Here is a 17,680-nt window from a genome sequence, read left to right on the forward strand (position 1 = left end):
TAAACTGTGCTGTGATGTTTCACAAAAAATCTGAAACTTTCTATTCTCATAGTTTTTACAGATTGTAAATTAAAAAGACAACATTTTTCAAAAAATATTATTGATCGATTGACCATTACTTTTCAAATCACTCAGTAGTGCTATCTGCAGAGTTAGCTCCAGGTAAATGTTGCATTTATTCAACCATTCCTAGACCTGCGACCAAAAACTTCTACATCCTGTGCCGACAGAGATGGCCGCTTCGCTTTCTCAGGAAACTGCAGTATTTTTTAAATGTATTATTTCTTACATTGTTACCCCAGTAAATCTTAAGTTTTATCACATACCGCTGGGAGGAACTATTGGATATAAGGGCAACGTCAACTTACCAACATTACGACCAGGAATACAACTTTCCCGAAGCGGATCCTCTGTTTGGACCACCACCCAGGACAATGGATCGGATCCCAGCCAGCGACCCAAAACAACGGCGTCGCAGAAGGGACAGAAGAAGCAGTCTTCTGGTCAGGCTCCATAGACGTGCACATCGCGCACCGCTCCCAAGTTTACTACTCACCAATGTCCAGTCTCTTGACAACAAGGTAGACGAAATCCGAGCAAGGGTTTGCCTCCAGAGAGACATCAGAGATTGTAACGTTCTTTGTTTCATGGAAACGTGGCTCACTCGAGACACGCTATTGGAGTCAGTACAGCAACCTGGTTTCTTCACACATCGCGCTGACAGAAACAAACATCTCCCTGGTAAGAAGGGCGGGGGTGTATGCCTTATGATTAACGAGACGTGGTGTGATCATAACAACATACAGGAACTCAAGTCCTTTTGCTCACCTGACCTAGAATTCCTTACAATCAAATATCGACCTCATTATCTACCAAGAGAATTCTCTTAGATTATAATATACAGCCGTATATATCCCCCCCAAGCAGACACATCGATGGCCCTGAATGAACTTCATTGGACTATGTAAACTGGAAACCACATATCCTGAGGCTGCATTCATTGTAGCTGGGGATTTTAACAAGGCTAATCTGAAAACAAGTCTCCCTAAACTTTATCAGCATATCGGATGCGCTACCAGGGCAGAAAAAATCCTGGACCATTGTTACTCTAACTTCCGCGACGCATACAAAGCCCTGCCCTGCCCTCCTTTCGGAAAATCTGACCATGACTCCATTTTGTTGCTCCCAGCCTATGGACAGAAACTAAAACAGGAAACGCCCATGTGCAGGTCTGTTCAACGCTGGCCCGACCAATCTGATTCCACGCTTCAAGATCAAATCAAATGTATTTATATAGCCCTTCGTACATCAGCTGACATCTCAAAGTGCTGTACAGAAACCCAGCCTAAAACTCCAAACAGCAAGCAATGCAGGTGTAGAAGCACAGTGGCTAGGAAAAACCCCCTAGAAAGGCCAAAACCTAGAGAGGAACCAGGCTATGAGGGGTGGCCAGTCCTCTTCTGGCTGTGCCGGGTGGAGATTATAACAGAACATGGCCAAGATGTTCAAATGTTCATAAATGACCAGCATGGTCAAATAATAATAATCACAGTAGTTGTCGAGTGTGCAGCAAGTCAGCACCTCAGGAGTAAATGCCAGTTGGCTTTTCATAGCCGATCATTAAGAGTATCTCTACCACTCCTGCTGTCTCTAGAGAGTTGAAAACAGCAGGTCTGGGACAGGTAGCACGTCCGGTGAACAGATCAGGATTCCATAGCAGCAGGCAGAACAGTTGAAACTGGAGCAGCAGCACGGCCAGGTGGACTGGGGACAGCAAGTCCACCTGGCCAGGTAGTCCTGAGGCATGGTCCTAAGATTGCTTCGATCACGTGGACTGGGATATGTTCAGCATAGCGTTGAACAACAACATTGATGAATACACTGATTCGGTGAGCGAGTTTATTAGCAAGTGCATCGGTGATGTTGTACCCACAGCAACTTAAATCCTTCCCCAACCTGAAACTGTGGATTGATGGCAGCATTCGTGTAAAACTGAACCACTGCTTTTAATCAGGGAAAGACGACCGGTAAACATGACCGAATACAAACAGTGTAGCAATCAAACAAGCTAAGCGTCAATACAGAGACAAAGTAGAGTCGCAATTCAATCGTTCAGACATGAGCGGTATGTGGCAGCGTCTACAGTCATTCACAGACTACAAAAAGAAAACCAGCCCCGTTGCGGACCACGATGTTCTGCTCCCAGACAAACTAAACAACGTCTTTGCTCGCTTTGAGGTCAATACAGTGCCAATGACAAGGCCCGCTACCAAAACCTGTGGGCTCCCCTTCACCGCAGCCAACGTGAGTAAAGCATTTAAGCGTGTTAACCCTCGCAGGGCTGCCGGCCCAGACGGCATCCCTAGCCGCGTCCTCAGAGCATGCGCAGACAAGCTGGCTGGTGTGTTTACGGACATATTCAATCAATCCTTATCCCAGTTTGCTATTCCCACATGCTTCAAGAGGGCCACCATTGTTCCAGTTCCCAAGAAAGCTAAGGTAACTGAGCTAAATGACTATCGCCCTGTAGCACTCACCTCCGTCATCATGAAGTGCTTTGAGAAACTAGTCAAGGATCATATCACCACCACCCTACCTGACACCCTAGACCCACTCCAATTTGCTTACCACCCCCAATACAGTGGGGCAGAAAAAGTATTTAGTCAGCCACCAATTGTGCAAGTTCTCCCACTTAGGATGAGAGGCCTGTATTTTTCATCATAGGTACACTTCAACTATGATAGACAAAATGAGAAAAAAAATCCAGAAAATCACATTGTAGGACTTTTAATGAATTCATTTGCAAATTATGGTGGAAAATAAGTAAATACTTTTTTGCCCCACTGTAGGTCCACAGACGATTCAATCGTAATCACACTGCACACTGCCCTAACTCACCTGGACAAGAGGAATACCTATGTAAGAATGCTGTTCATCGACTACAGCTCAGAATTTAACACCATAGTACCCTCCAAACTCGTCATTAAGCTCGAGACCCTGGGTCTCGACCCCCGCCCTGTGCGGCTGGGTCCTGGACATCCTGATTTTGGATTTACAAACTACAGGCCACTAAATACCCTGGTTTAAATGAAGATATGGATTTCTCACCCTTCCTGTAGGTTCATGATAGGTCCATTTGTTGACATCTAGTGGACATTTTGCTCAGCCATGTTTAGACTGTTGTTGTTCATGTTTTGATGTGTACTATGGAATATATTGCTTTTTTATTCTTGACACTTCTCCCAGTCATATTTAAGGTTAGAACTACCTTTCTAAGTGTTCTGATACTTCTAGTTTGGAGTTTAATGTTTATGATAACATAGCTACAGTATTTCACTTTTTAATGTGTATAGTATTGCTTACTAGGTGTGTCCAATCAATTTTGTAACCACTCCCTCTTCTAATTAGGGCTAATTGGAAAAGCTGTTCAAAAGAGGACATTGTATTATTTCTTTGTACTACCTGACGAAGGCCATGCAGCTGAAACGCGTCGGATCTTTAAAACTTTGTTTCTATTGAACATGCCATACCAAAAAAGGCATTTTAATTAATTATATGAAGAGTGCCTTGGTCCTTATTTCTTTTTGATGACTTAATATAGTACACTTATCATAATTTGGTTGTAATCCAGAGAGGTTAGAAAAAGTATCTAGATCCTCTATGAGGCTGTCAAGGGATCCAAATTGTGGATTTAAAAGAAAGCACCTTGTTTTGTAACACCTTGATACTTTGTAACACCTTGATATTATTGTTGGATCTGATTTTAACAGTTAACATTTCGATGGCAATAATAAATAGATATGCCGATAGTGGACAACCTTGTTTTACTCCTCTTGACAGTTAAAATCTTTCTGAGAAGTAGCCATCAACTATTTTACACCTAGGATTACTATGCTTAACTTCAACCCATTTTACAAGAGATTCTACAAAAAGTGAAATATTCCAGGAATGTATATATAAACTCCAGTCGTACATTATCAAAAGCCTTTTCAAAGTCCGCTATGAATACCAGGCCTGGTTTCCCAGATTTTTCATAGTGTTCTATTGTTTCCAGTCTTATATTATCTCCAATGTGTCGTCCATGTAAAAAACGTGTCTTCTTAGGATGAATAATATTCGACAATAGCTTCGGAATTCTATGTGCTATGCATTTTGCTAGAATTTTTGCATCACAAGACTGAAGTGGAAGAGGCCTCCAATAATTTAAATGGTCTGGATCTTTATACAGTATTTACCACTTGGATCCTTTATCAGTAATAATGAAATCAGACCTTCTTGTTGAGTATCTGATAATCTACCATTTATATAGGAGTGGTTAAAACATGCTAATAATGGCCCTCTGAGTATATCAAAAAATGTTTGGTATACCTCCACTGGTATGCCATCCAGCTTTGGAGTTTTCCCTGAATTAAAGTCATAAATTGCATAAAGAAGTTCCTCCTCTGTAATTTGACCTTCCAATGAGTCTCTCAGTACAGCTGTTAATTTTACATTATTAATAGATAAAACAACCATACAATTAGTTTAGTGCAGATGGAGGAGACTGAAACAAAAACATATGCTTAAAGTACTTTGCTTCCTCTCTCAAAATATTGTTTGGTGAATCATGGGTGACTCCATCATTTGTAACAAGTTTCAGTAAATTCTTTCTGGTAGCATTTCTATGTTGAAGATGAAACAATAATTTGGTGCATTTTTCCCTCCAGTTCGCTTTATTTTTATAATATATTACACTTGGTCTTTCTTGAATAAGTTCCTCCATTTCCTTTTGTTTTTCCTCTAACTTACTGAGCCTCCGGTACAGTTTTTATTGCTATCTATCTGTACTGTTAGTCATTCCTTTTCCTTTGTTAATATGGACTCTTTTGACCTAAATTGCTTTTGTTTTAGAGATGAGTACTGAAATGCATGGCCTCTAAAGGCACATTTAAAAGTGTCCTATACAATAAGGGGATCTGCTGAACCTATATCATGAAGGAAAAAGTCAGTTAAAAATGATTCTGTCCTTGTTAAAAACAAGTTATCATCCAATAGGCTTTGATTAAATTTCCAATATTCTTGCCCACATGGAAATGATGTAAGTGTAATATACAGTGCATTCGGGAAATATTCATACCCCTTCCCTTTTCCACATTTTGTTATATTACAGCCTTATTCTAAAATGTATTCAATTACTTTTTTCCCTCATGAATCTACACACAATACCCCTTAATGACAAAGAGAAAACAACCAAAAAGTTCTACAGCTGCACCATCGAGACCATCCTGACCGGTTGCATCACCGCCTGGTATGGCAACTGCTCGGCATCTGACCGTAAGGCGCTACAGAGGGTAGTGCGTACGGCCCAGTACATCACTGGGGCCAAGCTTCCTGACATCCAGGACCTACTGTATATACTAGGCGGTGTCAGAGGAAGGCCCATAGAATTGTCAAAGAATCCAGTCACCCAAGTCAAAGACTGTTCTCTCTGCTACCGCACGGCAAGCGGTACCGGAGCGCCAAGTCCAGGACCAAAAGGCTCCTTAACAGCTTCTACTCTCAAGCCATAAGATTTCTGAACAATTAATCAAATTGCCACCCGGGCTATTTACATTGCCCAGCCCCTACTATGTTTTTACACCGCTGCTCCTCACTGTTCACTATCTATGCACATGTGACAAATAACAATTGATTAGATTTATTTTGTGCCACCAGGGCCACAATAATATCTCTCCTCTCTGATTATCAGAGTGCGACCCCCTCCCCATAGGTTACTGCAGCTAGTGTTTGCTAGTGTCACTCACTTGACTCCACACTTTTCCAAATACAAAAACACACACCCCACCTTCCATCACAATACATCCGTACATACCCACATACGGCTTCTTAGACTTTCAATGAGAATGACAAATCTATAACTCACATTTCTATGTAAATTTGGTTGCATAAAAATATGACATATTGCTGCATTAAATCCACTTCAATCAGTTTAGATGAATGGAAGGATCCAGGTTAAATAAGGATTTTTAGGTGTTGAGATAATTGAGACATGGATTGTGTATGTGTGCCGTTCAGTGGGTGAATGGGCAAGACACAATATTTGCGTGCCTTTGAACGGGGTATAGTAGTAGGTGGCAGGCGCACCGGTTTGTGTTATGAACTGCAACTCTGCTGGGGTTTTCACGCTCAACAGTTTCCCGTGTGTATAAAGAATGGTATACCACCCAAAGGACATCCAGCCGACTTGACACAACTGTGGGAAGAATTGCAGAGTCCATGCCCAGACTAATTGAGGCTGTTCTGAGGACAGGGGGTGCAACTCAATATTAGGAAGGTACTCTTAACGTTTTGTAGACTGTGTACAGTATATCATTGCTGTGAACCCGTAATTAGGACTTTTATTTTGAAGACAATTTTGGACGCTGGAGTAATAGGCCTCCTGGTGGCAAAGGTTTCACATCCTCTTTGTTCGTTGGCAATAACGTTGGCTAGCTAGGTTTACTTTCTACAGTCTCATGCGGCGCTCACTAGCAAAGGTAGCTAAGATACTGATTGGCACATGGGCCATAATGGGTATGTATTCGTAGTAACTTATTATATAAAACAATATTGTGTTTTTTTTCTTGTTAATCTGGCTAGGTTGTGTTTTCTAGCTAGGTGGCCAACTAGCCATGATCAGGCAGGGTTGTCCTCATTCGTGTACACTTTACTAACGTTTTGCAATGCAAAACGACAACGAGCTTTTCTTATTGGATAAGTTCAGGCTGTCCCTGTCCGTTTTTTTCTCCTTCGGTGTCTAATGAACACGACCCTGATCTCGAGGAAGTAGCTGGGAAGCTAGCTAGGCCTACTTTGCCGTTTTTAGCGAACCCCTTGATCTATCTAGCAGTGCCGCTACGGCGATCTGTTATATTATAGACTAACGTTCAGTTTTGGATGATGTTATTGTGCCCATTTGCGCACGTTCTGCGCAAGCTAGCCTTATAGCTAATACGTAAGTGCAAGCTAAACTATTAACGTTAAGTTAGCTATCTGCTGGCAATGTTATATCAACCGTAACATTTATCACTCAATGAATAACTACCTGTAGTTAAGATATGCAAAACTAGCTAATTTAGTTAGTTCTGCTATGCTCATGTTTTTACAAAATGGAATTGATTTAGCTAGCCATCTAACACACTTCACTGTACTTTTCACATTATAGATTCCCCCATCCCGCTCTCCTCCCTGCGCCTTTTGGTTCCACCTCTACGGCTGATGTCTGCATTTATGTGGCAGGTAGCACAACAGAGGGCCATCAAGCACTATGGAAAATTAGAGGAGTTTGTGACCGTGGTAACACAAACTGTCCCAGAACTTATGACTGACAGACAGAGGACCCTCCTTATTTTGGGTCTGAGAGCAAGGGTAAGAAATGCCACATATTATGTCATACAGAATCCCTTCAATATGCTGGGACAGTCCCACCTGAAATCCTGTCACATACTGTTTCTGAATGGGCTTTAAAAAATAATGAAAACATGGGCATTTAAGATATTACATTCTAGTTATATTCGTGGATTAATTTACTTCTAACTGATGCCTTTTATGGAGGTTTTCAATTGTTTTTGTAATAAAAAAAACCATATGGCATCAGGTAGAATATCACATAGCTCAAATTACTGTGTTTTAATGAATTTGTTAATATAATCTTGAAGCCCATTAAAAAACAGTATGCAACTTTATCCAGGAAGCAGGGGGACTTTCTTATTGTATAGGTAAAATGTAGAAAATAGTTTTATGCAAAGTATCAAACTTGATCACTTTTCTTGCAGGTAAACCCTGTCAGCCTCCAGACCCTCCTTTATAGAATAAAGTCTTCCCAACATGCACAGGTTGGTGAATCAAAGTATGAATACAATGCCAAGATTGGAGATTTTGTTCTGCTGGACACTTTGAGATAATTAACACCCTCATAATTCACAAACATTTAAAAACAAGAGATTTAAGATTGTTGGTATGGATGGTTGTGCACCATTTGTCTGAAATTCTAAAAAATGATTTATTTTTGAAAACTTTGTTTTACAGTCCAATGATGCAGGCATGGAATCACCTGAAGCTAACTTCGCCAAGCTCACCCAAAGCTTGCTTATAGACCCGGTTGAGCGTGAACACTTCGTCCAAGTAAGTAGCTGTTAATGCCAAGCTTGTCTTGAACCTACAAGGCCTTCCCACACTACATCAGATTCAGTCTTTTACGATTATAACATGTCACACTGCAACGTGACCAAATTACAATCTTGACCTCAACCTGGCTGGGTTGTAAGGTTTACCTCAGTTCTGGCGTCATATGCTGCGATTGGCTTGCGAGGCTACGTCAGTCGACTTAGGCTACGTCAACTGGGCGTATCAAGCATTGGCGTCAAAAGAAAAACAACAAGCTGTTGCTATGTTGATTGACAGACACTGCTCCTCCTACCTCTGTGACTGAGCAGTCCTTGTAATAAAAAGCTAAACTCTCGGTTTGAAGGGGGGGTGGGGGGGGGGTGACAAGGATTACTAATACCTAGGATAGGATAAGTAATCCTTCTCACCCCCCTTTAAGATTTAGATGCACTATTGTAAAGTGACTGTTCTACTGGATGTCATAAGGTGAATGCACCAATTTGTAAGTCGCTCTGGATAAGAGCGTCTGCTAAATGACTTAAATGTAATGTTTGAAGAGGCTCATCACAACATGGAAACGCTAATGCCGAATATAAGCCCTGTAGCATAATCATTGGCATTACTCAATAAAAGCATTGCAATTTTGACATTCAAGCTGTGATGGTTATTTATAACTACAGAGCCAATTACTTGCACCAAGCTTTCATTCTACAAAGTGTGATTAAAAAAATTTAAAATAAATGTTATGAATGGCATCATTGCTGGTTGTTTTCTTATTGATACTGCCATAACTTTTTCGGAACTTAGGAAAAGTAGTGGTATTTAAAGGAAAATTCCACACAAACTATCTTTTGGTATTTGTTTTATTAGTCCATTGTAGGGCTGGGCGACTATATCAAAATAATTTGAAATTATGTTTTGTACGATATTTCAAGTAACTATCGCAAGAATCAAGTGTTTTTAATTTTTATGAGTGTTTATGTCCACTTGTTCTCATGTCTTTTTGGTCTTGGCTCCTTCTGTGATGTGTGCGCCTTCCCATTTTACACCAGAGATCTGTATGTAATGATGATATGCATGTCTTTGCACTAACAATTGGGGTTGTTGTCCCGAAGGCAAGCTTAGGTCCAAAATAAGCCCATTTGAAACGCATTGGGCTTATTTTGGATAGATTTTAGCGTGCATGAAACTGCTCGCTTCACCTCTTCCTCCGGTTTACACACACCAAGCCACTCTCCCTGTCACTCACAACAAAGATGAGATCACGTCTTCCTCCTTGACAAGCGGTTTCAACTTGCTATTTGCAGTTGAGAGAGGAAACTAATAAATTAAAGTAGTAGAAAAAGTAAAAGTTACAGGTCCATTGTGATATTCTGAGAGCATCATGTGCATCTAAGTGCTTCATTCAACACTGTTGACTATGATGTCCTTCTGGAGAGGTGGGTTGGCCTCGCCGGTGGTTTAGTACCGGTTTATCCAGTCTGAGTTTTGTCACCCTTGGTGAACGCATCACCTGTCGTTTGACAAAGTTTGATTTTGGGTCCGGTTCAGTTTATAAATGTTACAGCATTGTCAGAAAGCACAGCATTGATTTTCACGGCTACGCAGACGATACAACTTTTTACATTAGTGTCACCAGAGGATTTTAGCTCCACTGATAAATTATTAGACTGTATTAGTGATTTAAATACTTGGATGGCTCACAACTTCCTCCAACTAAATCAAGTCAAGACTGAGGAACATCTTGTTGGAGCCAAAGCACAGAGAGAATCTGTCCACACCTATTAATTCACAGACAATAGAGATAAAACACCAGGTAAAAAAACTAGGTGGTGTTTTAGATTCTGAACTCCATTTTGAAATACACATTAGGAATGTGACATCTTTTTACCACCTGAGAAACATTGCCAAGGTGTGGCCATTTCTCTTTTAGGCTGATACAGAGAGACTCATACATGCTTTTATTACAAGCAGGCTTGACGGCTGTAATGCTCTTCTGTCTGGTCTACCCAAGAAAGCCATTGGTCAACTGCAAAACATACAGAATACTGTAGCACGGGTACTGACCAAGACCAGACGGACAGCACACATTACACCAATTTTAATGTCTCAGTACTGGCTGTCTGTGTTTTTTATTTATTTATTTATTTTATTAATTTTAAATCGATCCAAGATTGTGCACCCCAATACATTTCAGGCATGCTTTTAAGTTATGTGTCCAGTACAGTAGATCCCACAGGTCTTCTGGCGCACTGGCCAATTAACTATCCCAAAGCCTAGGACCAGGAGTCATGGAGAGGCAGCCTTTAGTTACAATGCCCCCAGCCTCTGGAATAGCATGCCAGAGAACCAGAGGACCAAAACTGTGATTGAATAAAATATATATCTTAAAACACACCTTTTTAGCTTTGCTTTTCCTTAGGGTACTTTTTAGTTGTTCAGATTGTTATTCATCCTCTTGTTGTGTAGTAAATATAGCATTTAAACACAATTTTTTTCCTGTGAAGAACATTGTTGCATTCCATGGCTGAAATGTGCTGTGTAAATAAAGCTTGATTTAACCTGTTCATTTTCTGTATCCAAATGCCTGCTACGTTAAGTTAGTCATTATTAGTGAATGTGCATTATGCAAGGTTCTGCTAATGTGTCCCTTTCCAACAATGCAGAGAAAATAGAAATAATATAAATTAGAAATAAATACAATGAGTAACAATAACTTGGCTATATACACAGGGTATTGTCGGGAAGAGTGGGTTGTGCCCGACTACGCAAGCTGCAATCTGGTTACAGACTTGGTGCGTCAGTACCGCTTGCCGTGCGGAAGCAGAGACAACAGTCTATGACTTGGGTGGTTGGTGTCTTTGACCATTTTTATGGCCTTCCTCTGACACTGCCTGGTATAGAGGTCCTGCATGGCAGGGAGCTCTGCCGTATGCACACTCTGTAGCGCCCTGTAGGCTGTCTCATCATCGTCAGTGATCAGGCCTACCACTGCTATGTTATCGGCAAACTTAATGATGCTGTTGGAGTTGTGAGTGGCCACACAGTCGTGGGTGAACAGGGAGTACAGGTGGGGACTAAGCACGCACCCCTGAGGGGCCCCCGTGTCGAGGGTCAGCATGGCGGATGTGTTGTTGCCTACCCTCACCACCTGGGGGGTGGCCCGTCAGGAGGTCCAGGATCCAGTTGCAGAGGGAGGTGTTTAATCCCAGGGTCCTTAGCTTAGTGGTGAGCTTGGAGGGCACATGTCAGCAATCGAGTTTTCAAGATATAGAACTTTCTAAATAAACAAATACCAAAACGCAGCATCGTATGATTGTGCAAAAAGCAGCTGTATTTTAAAAGTTTTACATCTTAACTCGATTGCTGACATATAAAACATTTTGGGGCTACATCAACAATGGACTAATGAAACAAATACCAAAAGAGTGGAGTTTTCCTTTAATAGGCAGACCCTGTCACATTGAACAAGCCAAGATGTCCGACAATCGTTTACGACCTAAGAATTTACACACAACGTGGACATTTTGTCTGGATGACAAAATCGTGTCATGAGGAGGCTAAAATCATGCAGTCTCTGCGGGCCTTTACTTGAACATTTTCTCTGGCCTGACTCAAGTTAGTTATGATGTTTGAGGAAAATATAGTTGAGTTGAGATTCAGATTGTTAGTCAACAAGATAGTATTTGAATAGTGAATAGGCCTACGCTACTATAAATCATAAATAATAACTAATTTGTCTGTGCTGTGTTTACACAGACAGCTCAATTCAGATTTTTTTTTCAGTAATTGGTATTTTGACCAATCAGATCTGGTATGATTGGTAAAAAGTGCCACAACATGTAGCCTTATATACAACACTGATTCCTATTCTTTGGGTACTGGATTATGCTAGCCTGGGTGCCAAGACTGCAGAAACAGGCTTGGCACCCAGGCTAGGATCGTGCAGGTTCTCTCAAACAATACTTCATTGATCTAATTATTTTCATTTTTGCATTATCTCACTGACTCTCCATCTTTTCAGGTGGTGTTTCCTGAAGAATTCAGACCTGATTTTGACCAAGTGCTTCAGGAACTGGTCTGTGACTTTCTCACTCGGCTGGAAGAGCTGCTTACACTACCAGACTTTAAGCAGGTGCAGAATCACTTTCGTAAGAGAGTCTTGAGACAACAGCATTCAAATGAACAACTATAGTTGGCCTGGAATCTATTTTGTCATTGTATTTGTGTCCTTCTTTTCCCTAGACTGCATTGTTGCTGAGTGCTGGCTCCTCTGGCCTGGATGAATGCCTGCAGTCTTTCTCTCACTCAGAAGATCTCCAGTTTCTGCTCCAGAATTACAAACAATGCAGAACATTGTACACAAACAGTAAGTTGATAGAAAATTAGCAATTTTTTATGCATCATTTTAGCACATGGTCAGATAAGGTTTATTGATGTAACAACTGCATCTGAGGAGAATAATATGATTTATGTGCAGGAAGTTCCTCTCACCATGTTCCTTACCTTCCTTGTTCATTTGAAAGGGATTTAAAGTAGGAAGGATTAGTCAAATAAAGTGACATATTAAAATGTAATTTATGGATTTGAGAAGTTTTGCCTCTAGGTGTTTGGAACAGTCACCTAGATAAAAAAAGTGTGTTTTTAATGTATTTGTTTTTGTCTGTGCAGTTTCCTCCTCTGACATTCCTCAGGAATCAGATATTGAATCCGATGCCTTCCCTGACCAGTTAAACCGTACCAATCTGGACACTGTTGTGGGGATGAGGACTGGGATACAAAGCAGAGACTGCCAAAGGATGGAGTTGGCATCACATTTAGTGGAAATGGGGAGCACAAGAGATATTATAGGCTGCGATGAAACCTGTGATGAAGGGAATGAAGATGACATTGATGTAGAGGACGACCCAAAACAGAAAAGGTATGAGAAATAAATGTATTTTTGTTATTTCAATTGGTACAGTTGGGTAATATCAATTTGCATTTGGACAGTCTATCAAACAAACTTACCACTTAACCCAGTAATAGTCAACAATTTGCATTTCTGTTTGTGCTTTTCACAGGGCTGGTTCTGGTCTTTCTCCTACCAGTGTCATGCAAGGTGGTGATACAGGTGAGACCTCACAAACTTTTAGTTGAGTACATTTACCCTTTGGAAAGCCTCAGTTGACCATTGTGGGGCAATGGTAGGGGAAAATTCCTCCATGAGTTCAATATTTGTATTCATTTTTTCGCAGACACTGTTGCAGGGGTATCGTTTCAGGTGTTGACTCCTCTTTCTTCAGCTTCAAATGAGTGTGCCCCATCTACTTCCAGTTCATCACACATGAACATTTTCCACCAGTGTCCCCAGTGTGGGAAGTGCTTTAATTATCAGTCTCAACTTGTCCAACACCAGCAAATTCACTGTGGGGATAATCCATACAAGTGCTCCAACTGCGGGAATAGATTCAAATTCTTTACAAGTCTGTCAAACCACAAGAGGATGCAATGTGTGGGCACTGCCTTTAGCTGTTCCAAGTGCTGGAGAGAGTTTGGTTCTCTGCGTGAGAAATTGAGACACCAGTGTCCACACAACGAAGTCATGTACATCTGTCCACAGAGCGGGAAGAGTTTTAAGACGCCACAGCAACAACCATTCCAGTGCCGTCATTGCGCAATGGCCTTTTCCGAAATGGATCAACTGCATGCTCACGAAAAAATTCACGGAATCCCACAAACTCTTGACTGTCACACATGTGGAATTACCTTCAGCAACTTACCCAGTCTAGTGCACCACGTGGAAGCCCACAAGAGGTCGGATCTGAGGCCATCGTCGCACCTTCCAAAGAAGAAGAAAGGATTGCAGCTTCCGAAAACTCACCACTGTCACCAATGTGGAAAGTCCTTTGTAACAAACCGTCGCCTCAAGGATCACGTTCGCACTCATTTGAATTATCGTCCCTTCCCCTGCTCCTACTGTGGGAAATGTTTCACTCAGAAAGGTAATCTCAATGTGCACATAAGGATCCACACAGGGGAGAGACCCTACATGTGCTCTGTGTGTGGGAAGACCTTTCAGTCAGCAGGGAATCTGCAGGTACACCAGCGCTTTCACACTGGGGAGAAACCCTACCAATGCAAAGAGTGTGACAAACGTTTTACTAAGTCGAGCCATTTAGTGGTCCACATGCGAGGGCATACTGGAGAGCGTCCCTTCACTTGTAATGAATGTGGAAGGAGTTTTATCCGGAAAACTTGCTTAAAGAAACATTTGCTAGTTCATTCAGGGCAGAAGCCTTATTCACGTCCTCGTTGCCCGAATAATTCCAAGCGCAGTTCACAACCAAGCTATCATATGAAGGACAATCCTACTAATGCGACTGCCATGACTGGACATGCACCTGCCATGACTGGACATGCGACTGCCATGACTGGACATGCGACTGCCATGACTGGACATGTGGCCGCCATGACTGGACATGCGGCCGCCATGGCTGGTCATGTGGCCGCCGTGGCTGGACATGTGGCCGTACCAGCAATCTATCATGACAGCCTTAACATAAAAATGTTGGCACATGTTGGCATGTCCCGAGGCTATGCCATGGAGAGACTAGGAGGCGGTCCTTCAAATTGTTGAACGCTGCCCTGCGCACAGAAAAATGTCCCAATACTTCCCCTCCGGCCCTACCTCTCACTTTTGAGTAACCCTCTTAGTGGGTAGTTGGGAGTGCAATTCGCTAGCGAAGCAACAGGTTATGGGATAAAATCAATACTAGTCCAGAGAGATTAATGGGTGTTCTAATTATTGTTAACATGGAAACAACTGCATTTTCCATTGTAGGTTTCAAACAAACCCTCTGCAATGGCTTCATGCACGGAATTTAATTGGAACAACTAAGAATTTATCATTAACACAGAAACAAAGGAATTGTCCGGTGTAGGTTTTCCAAAAACGTGCAGCGTCATTCACGGGTGGGGGAGGGGCCTTGGAAGGTGAAGGGGATGTGGACTCTAGTCTCTCTATACGTCATGTCTCAGAACCTCATCAAGTAGCTGATTTGGTTGCCAATCTACTGGACCAGTTAAGAAGCTACTTTATAGTTTCATATGATGTTCTGTTTTTCTCATTACAAATATTATTCCTTTACAGATGTATTATAGACATGTAGAGCTGTTTGCATGTGGACATGTTTATGTAATAGGAGCAGTAGTCATGGATAGGTTGAGCTGGTGAAATGCATGTGCAATTGTAATATAAGTATTTACTCTAACAGTAATAATGATAATGTGTTATTTGATAAGCGTATTTCTAGACTTTCAAGGAATCTAGAAAAGTGTATTTCCTTGTGTTATATTTGGAGGGTTGTGATATTCTTTGTTATACCTATTATTAAAGGTTTTAATACATAAGCTTCTATTTATTAATTTTTTAGGGGCACTCAGCACTGTGCTCTTTCTGTGTTACATGTGACCAACCTGCACAATCACATGCTATCACAACACCATCAGGTTGTATATTCTGTTTTCTGGGTTATTGGCTGCTCACAACTAGGGTTGCAAAGGGTCAGAAATGTTCCTGAAATTTTTAATGGGAAGTTAAGCCTGGAATTTGGGGAATTTTGCTTAAATTTGTCAATGTTGGCTCATAAAAGTTAACTTTTTTTGTGGGATACACATAAGGCAATTCTAGGTCTTGTGGCATATTTTGGTTCCCCAATTCAATAGAATTGCAACCCTCTGCATGCACAGTCCAATCTTCAATCACATGTACAGCTGATTCTCAAGGTCTTGCACACTAATGAGATGCTATTGAACCCACACTACAACACTGTCTGAGCCAAGGACTACATGCTTTCTGGTAAGTTTTCATTACAATACTGAGTGGGGTGAATATATTTTACATGACATACAATCTTTTTTGTTAACAGTAGCCTACAGCAAAGTGTTTATATAATTTCTAACTTGTTAACAATTTAAGCTAGTTAGTTTTTGCTACCATGTGGGTGTTTGCTTATTTGAGCCTGCTAACTGAGGAGTGTTAATTAACCTGTTTCCATACATGTTTCATTTTAAAACATGTATCTTACAAAGGAGTTGTTTAATCTAACTGCTTATCTATATCTGTACATGGAATTGTATTTGAAGCTTTTTTTACTCTTTTTTCTGATGTGTGGAGACATTTCACTGCAGCTAATGTAGAAGGAAAAGCTGTGTACATTTGCAAATACTATGCCGAATAATCTGTCCCAAGTGCATAAAGTTCCCTCAACACTACAAGCAACCTCTGACAAAAGTCCCTCTACTTCTATTTGAGGTGAAAATGATGAATCAGACACCTTATCAATAGCAACAGCTCATGGGCCTCCTGGAATCAAGTTTGTTTTTGACTCAATGGAGGAGCATAGTCCGAGAAATGCTGATGAATGTCTTGGTCGAGCTGTGTATGCAACTGGTTCACCTCTGATGCTCACAGGCAATGTGTATTGGAAGAGATTTCTGAATATTCTTTGTCCAGTAAACACCCGTCCAACCAGACATACTTTGTCTACTCATTTGCTGGATGCAGAGTTCAAATTAAGGTCAAGCAAATCATAGAGAAAGCAGACTGTATTGCAATCATCTCAGATTGGTGATCGAATGTTTGTGAGCAAGGAATAATTAACTACATAATCTCCACCCCTCAACCAGTATTCTACAAGAGCACAGACACTAGGGACAACACACACCGGTCTCTACATTGCAGATGAGCTGAAGGCAGTCATCACTGACCTTGAACCACAACGTATTTGCACTGGTGACAGACAATGCTGCGAACATGAAGGCTGTTTGGTCTAAAGTGGAGGAATCCTACCCACGCATCACACCCATTGGCTGTGCTGCTCATGCATTGAATTTGCTCCTCAAGGACATCAACACACTGAAAACAATGGATACACTCTACAAGAGAGCCAAGGAAATGGTTAGGTATGTGAAGGGTCATCAAGTTATAACAGCAATCTACCTCACCAAGCAAAATGAGAAGAATAAGAGCAGCACATTGAAGCTTCCCAGCAACACCCGTTGGGGTGGTGTTGTCATTATGTTTGACAGTCTCCTGGAGGGGAAGGAGTCTCCAAGAAATAGCCATATCACATTCTGCCGATATGGACAGCCCCATCAAGAGGATCCTCCTGGATGATGTAGTTTGGGAGAGTGTGGTAAGCAGCCTGAAATGCCTGAAACCTATAGCAGTAGCCATGGCACGGATTAAGGGAGACAATGCCATCCTGTCTGATGTTCAGACTCTGCTTGCAGATGCAAGAGAAGACATCCGTACTGCCCAGCCTACTTCACTGTTGCTCCAAGCAGAGGAAACTGCAGGTCTGAAATGCATCTAAAAGACTTCTGCCTGAAGCCCATACACGCCACAGCTTACATGTTGAACCCGAAGTATGCTGGCAAGAGCATCCTGTCTGGTGCAGAGATCAACAAGGCCTATGGTGTCATCACTACCATGTCTCGCCACCTTGGCCTGGATGAGGGCAAGTTTCTTGGCAGTCTGGCAAATTACACTTCCAAGCAAGGGCTTTGGGAT

At 41.6% G+C, this 17,680-nt stretch overlaps 1 protein-coding gene across 3 annotated transcripts; it reads left to right on the forward strand.

Moving 5' to 3' along the window:
- Nucleotides 1–6,269: 6,269 nt before the first annotated feature.
- On the forward strand, nt 6,270–15,512 carry LOC124013905 (zinc finger protein ZFMSA12A-like). Of its 3 annotated transcripts, none has more exons than XM_046328458.1 (9): nt 6,270–6,313; nt 7,184–7,386; nt 7,794–7,853; nt 8,047–8,142; nt 12,149–12,259; nt 12,370–12,493; nt 12,796–13,045; nt 13,188–13,237; nt 13,362–15,512. In XM_046328458.1, exons 2-9 carry the CDS (start codon nt 7,237–7,239, stop codon nt 14,741–14,743), a joined length of 2,223 nt encoding a protein of 740 aa, XP_046184414.1. In that variant the 5' UTR covers nt 6,270–6,313; nt 7,184–7,236; the 3' UTR covers nt 14,744–15,512. The 3 variants fall into 3 exon arrangements, with proteins under 3 accessions (XP_046184414.1, XP_046184412.1, XP_046184413.1); XM_046328456.1 differs by lacking the exon at nt 6,270–6,313 and adding an exon at nt 6,400–6,552; XM_046328457.1 differs by lacking the exon at nt 6,270–6,313 and adding an exon at nt 6,631–6,973.
- The last annotated feature ends 2,168 nt before the right edge of the window (nt 15,513–17,680 follow it).

The sequence above is a fragment of the Oncorhynchus gorbuscha genome, linkage group LG25 (assembly GCF_021184085.1).
Source record: "Oncorhynchus gorbuscha isolate QuinsamMale2020 ecotype Even-year linkage group LG25, OgorEven_v1.0, whole genome shotgun sequence".
NCBI classification, from domain to species: domain Eukaryota; kingdom Metazoa; phylum Chordata; class Actinopteri; order Salmoniformes; family Salmonidae; genus Oncorhynchus; species Oncorhynchus gorbuscha.

What these genes read in the sequence shown, in the direction of transcription:
- LOC124013905 (XM_046328456.1), top strand. Translation starts at nt 6,495, where the DNA reads ATGCGGCGCTCACTAGCAAAGGTAGCTAAGATACTGATTGGCACATGG. An exon ending in AGCGTGAACACTTCGTCCAA is followed by an intron (nt 8,143 to 12,148) that starts GTAAGTAGCTGT and finishes CCATCTTTTCAG; the next exon opens with GTGGTGTTTCCTGAAGAATT. An exon ending in CATGCAAGGTGGTGATACAG is followed by an intron (nt 13,238 to 13,361) that starts GTGAGACCTCAC and finishes ATTTTTTCGCAG; the next exon opens with ACACTGTTGCAGGGGTATCG.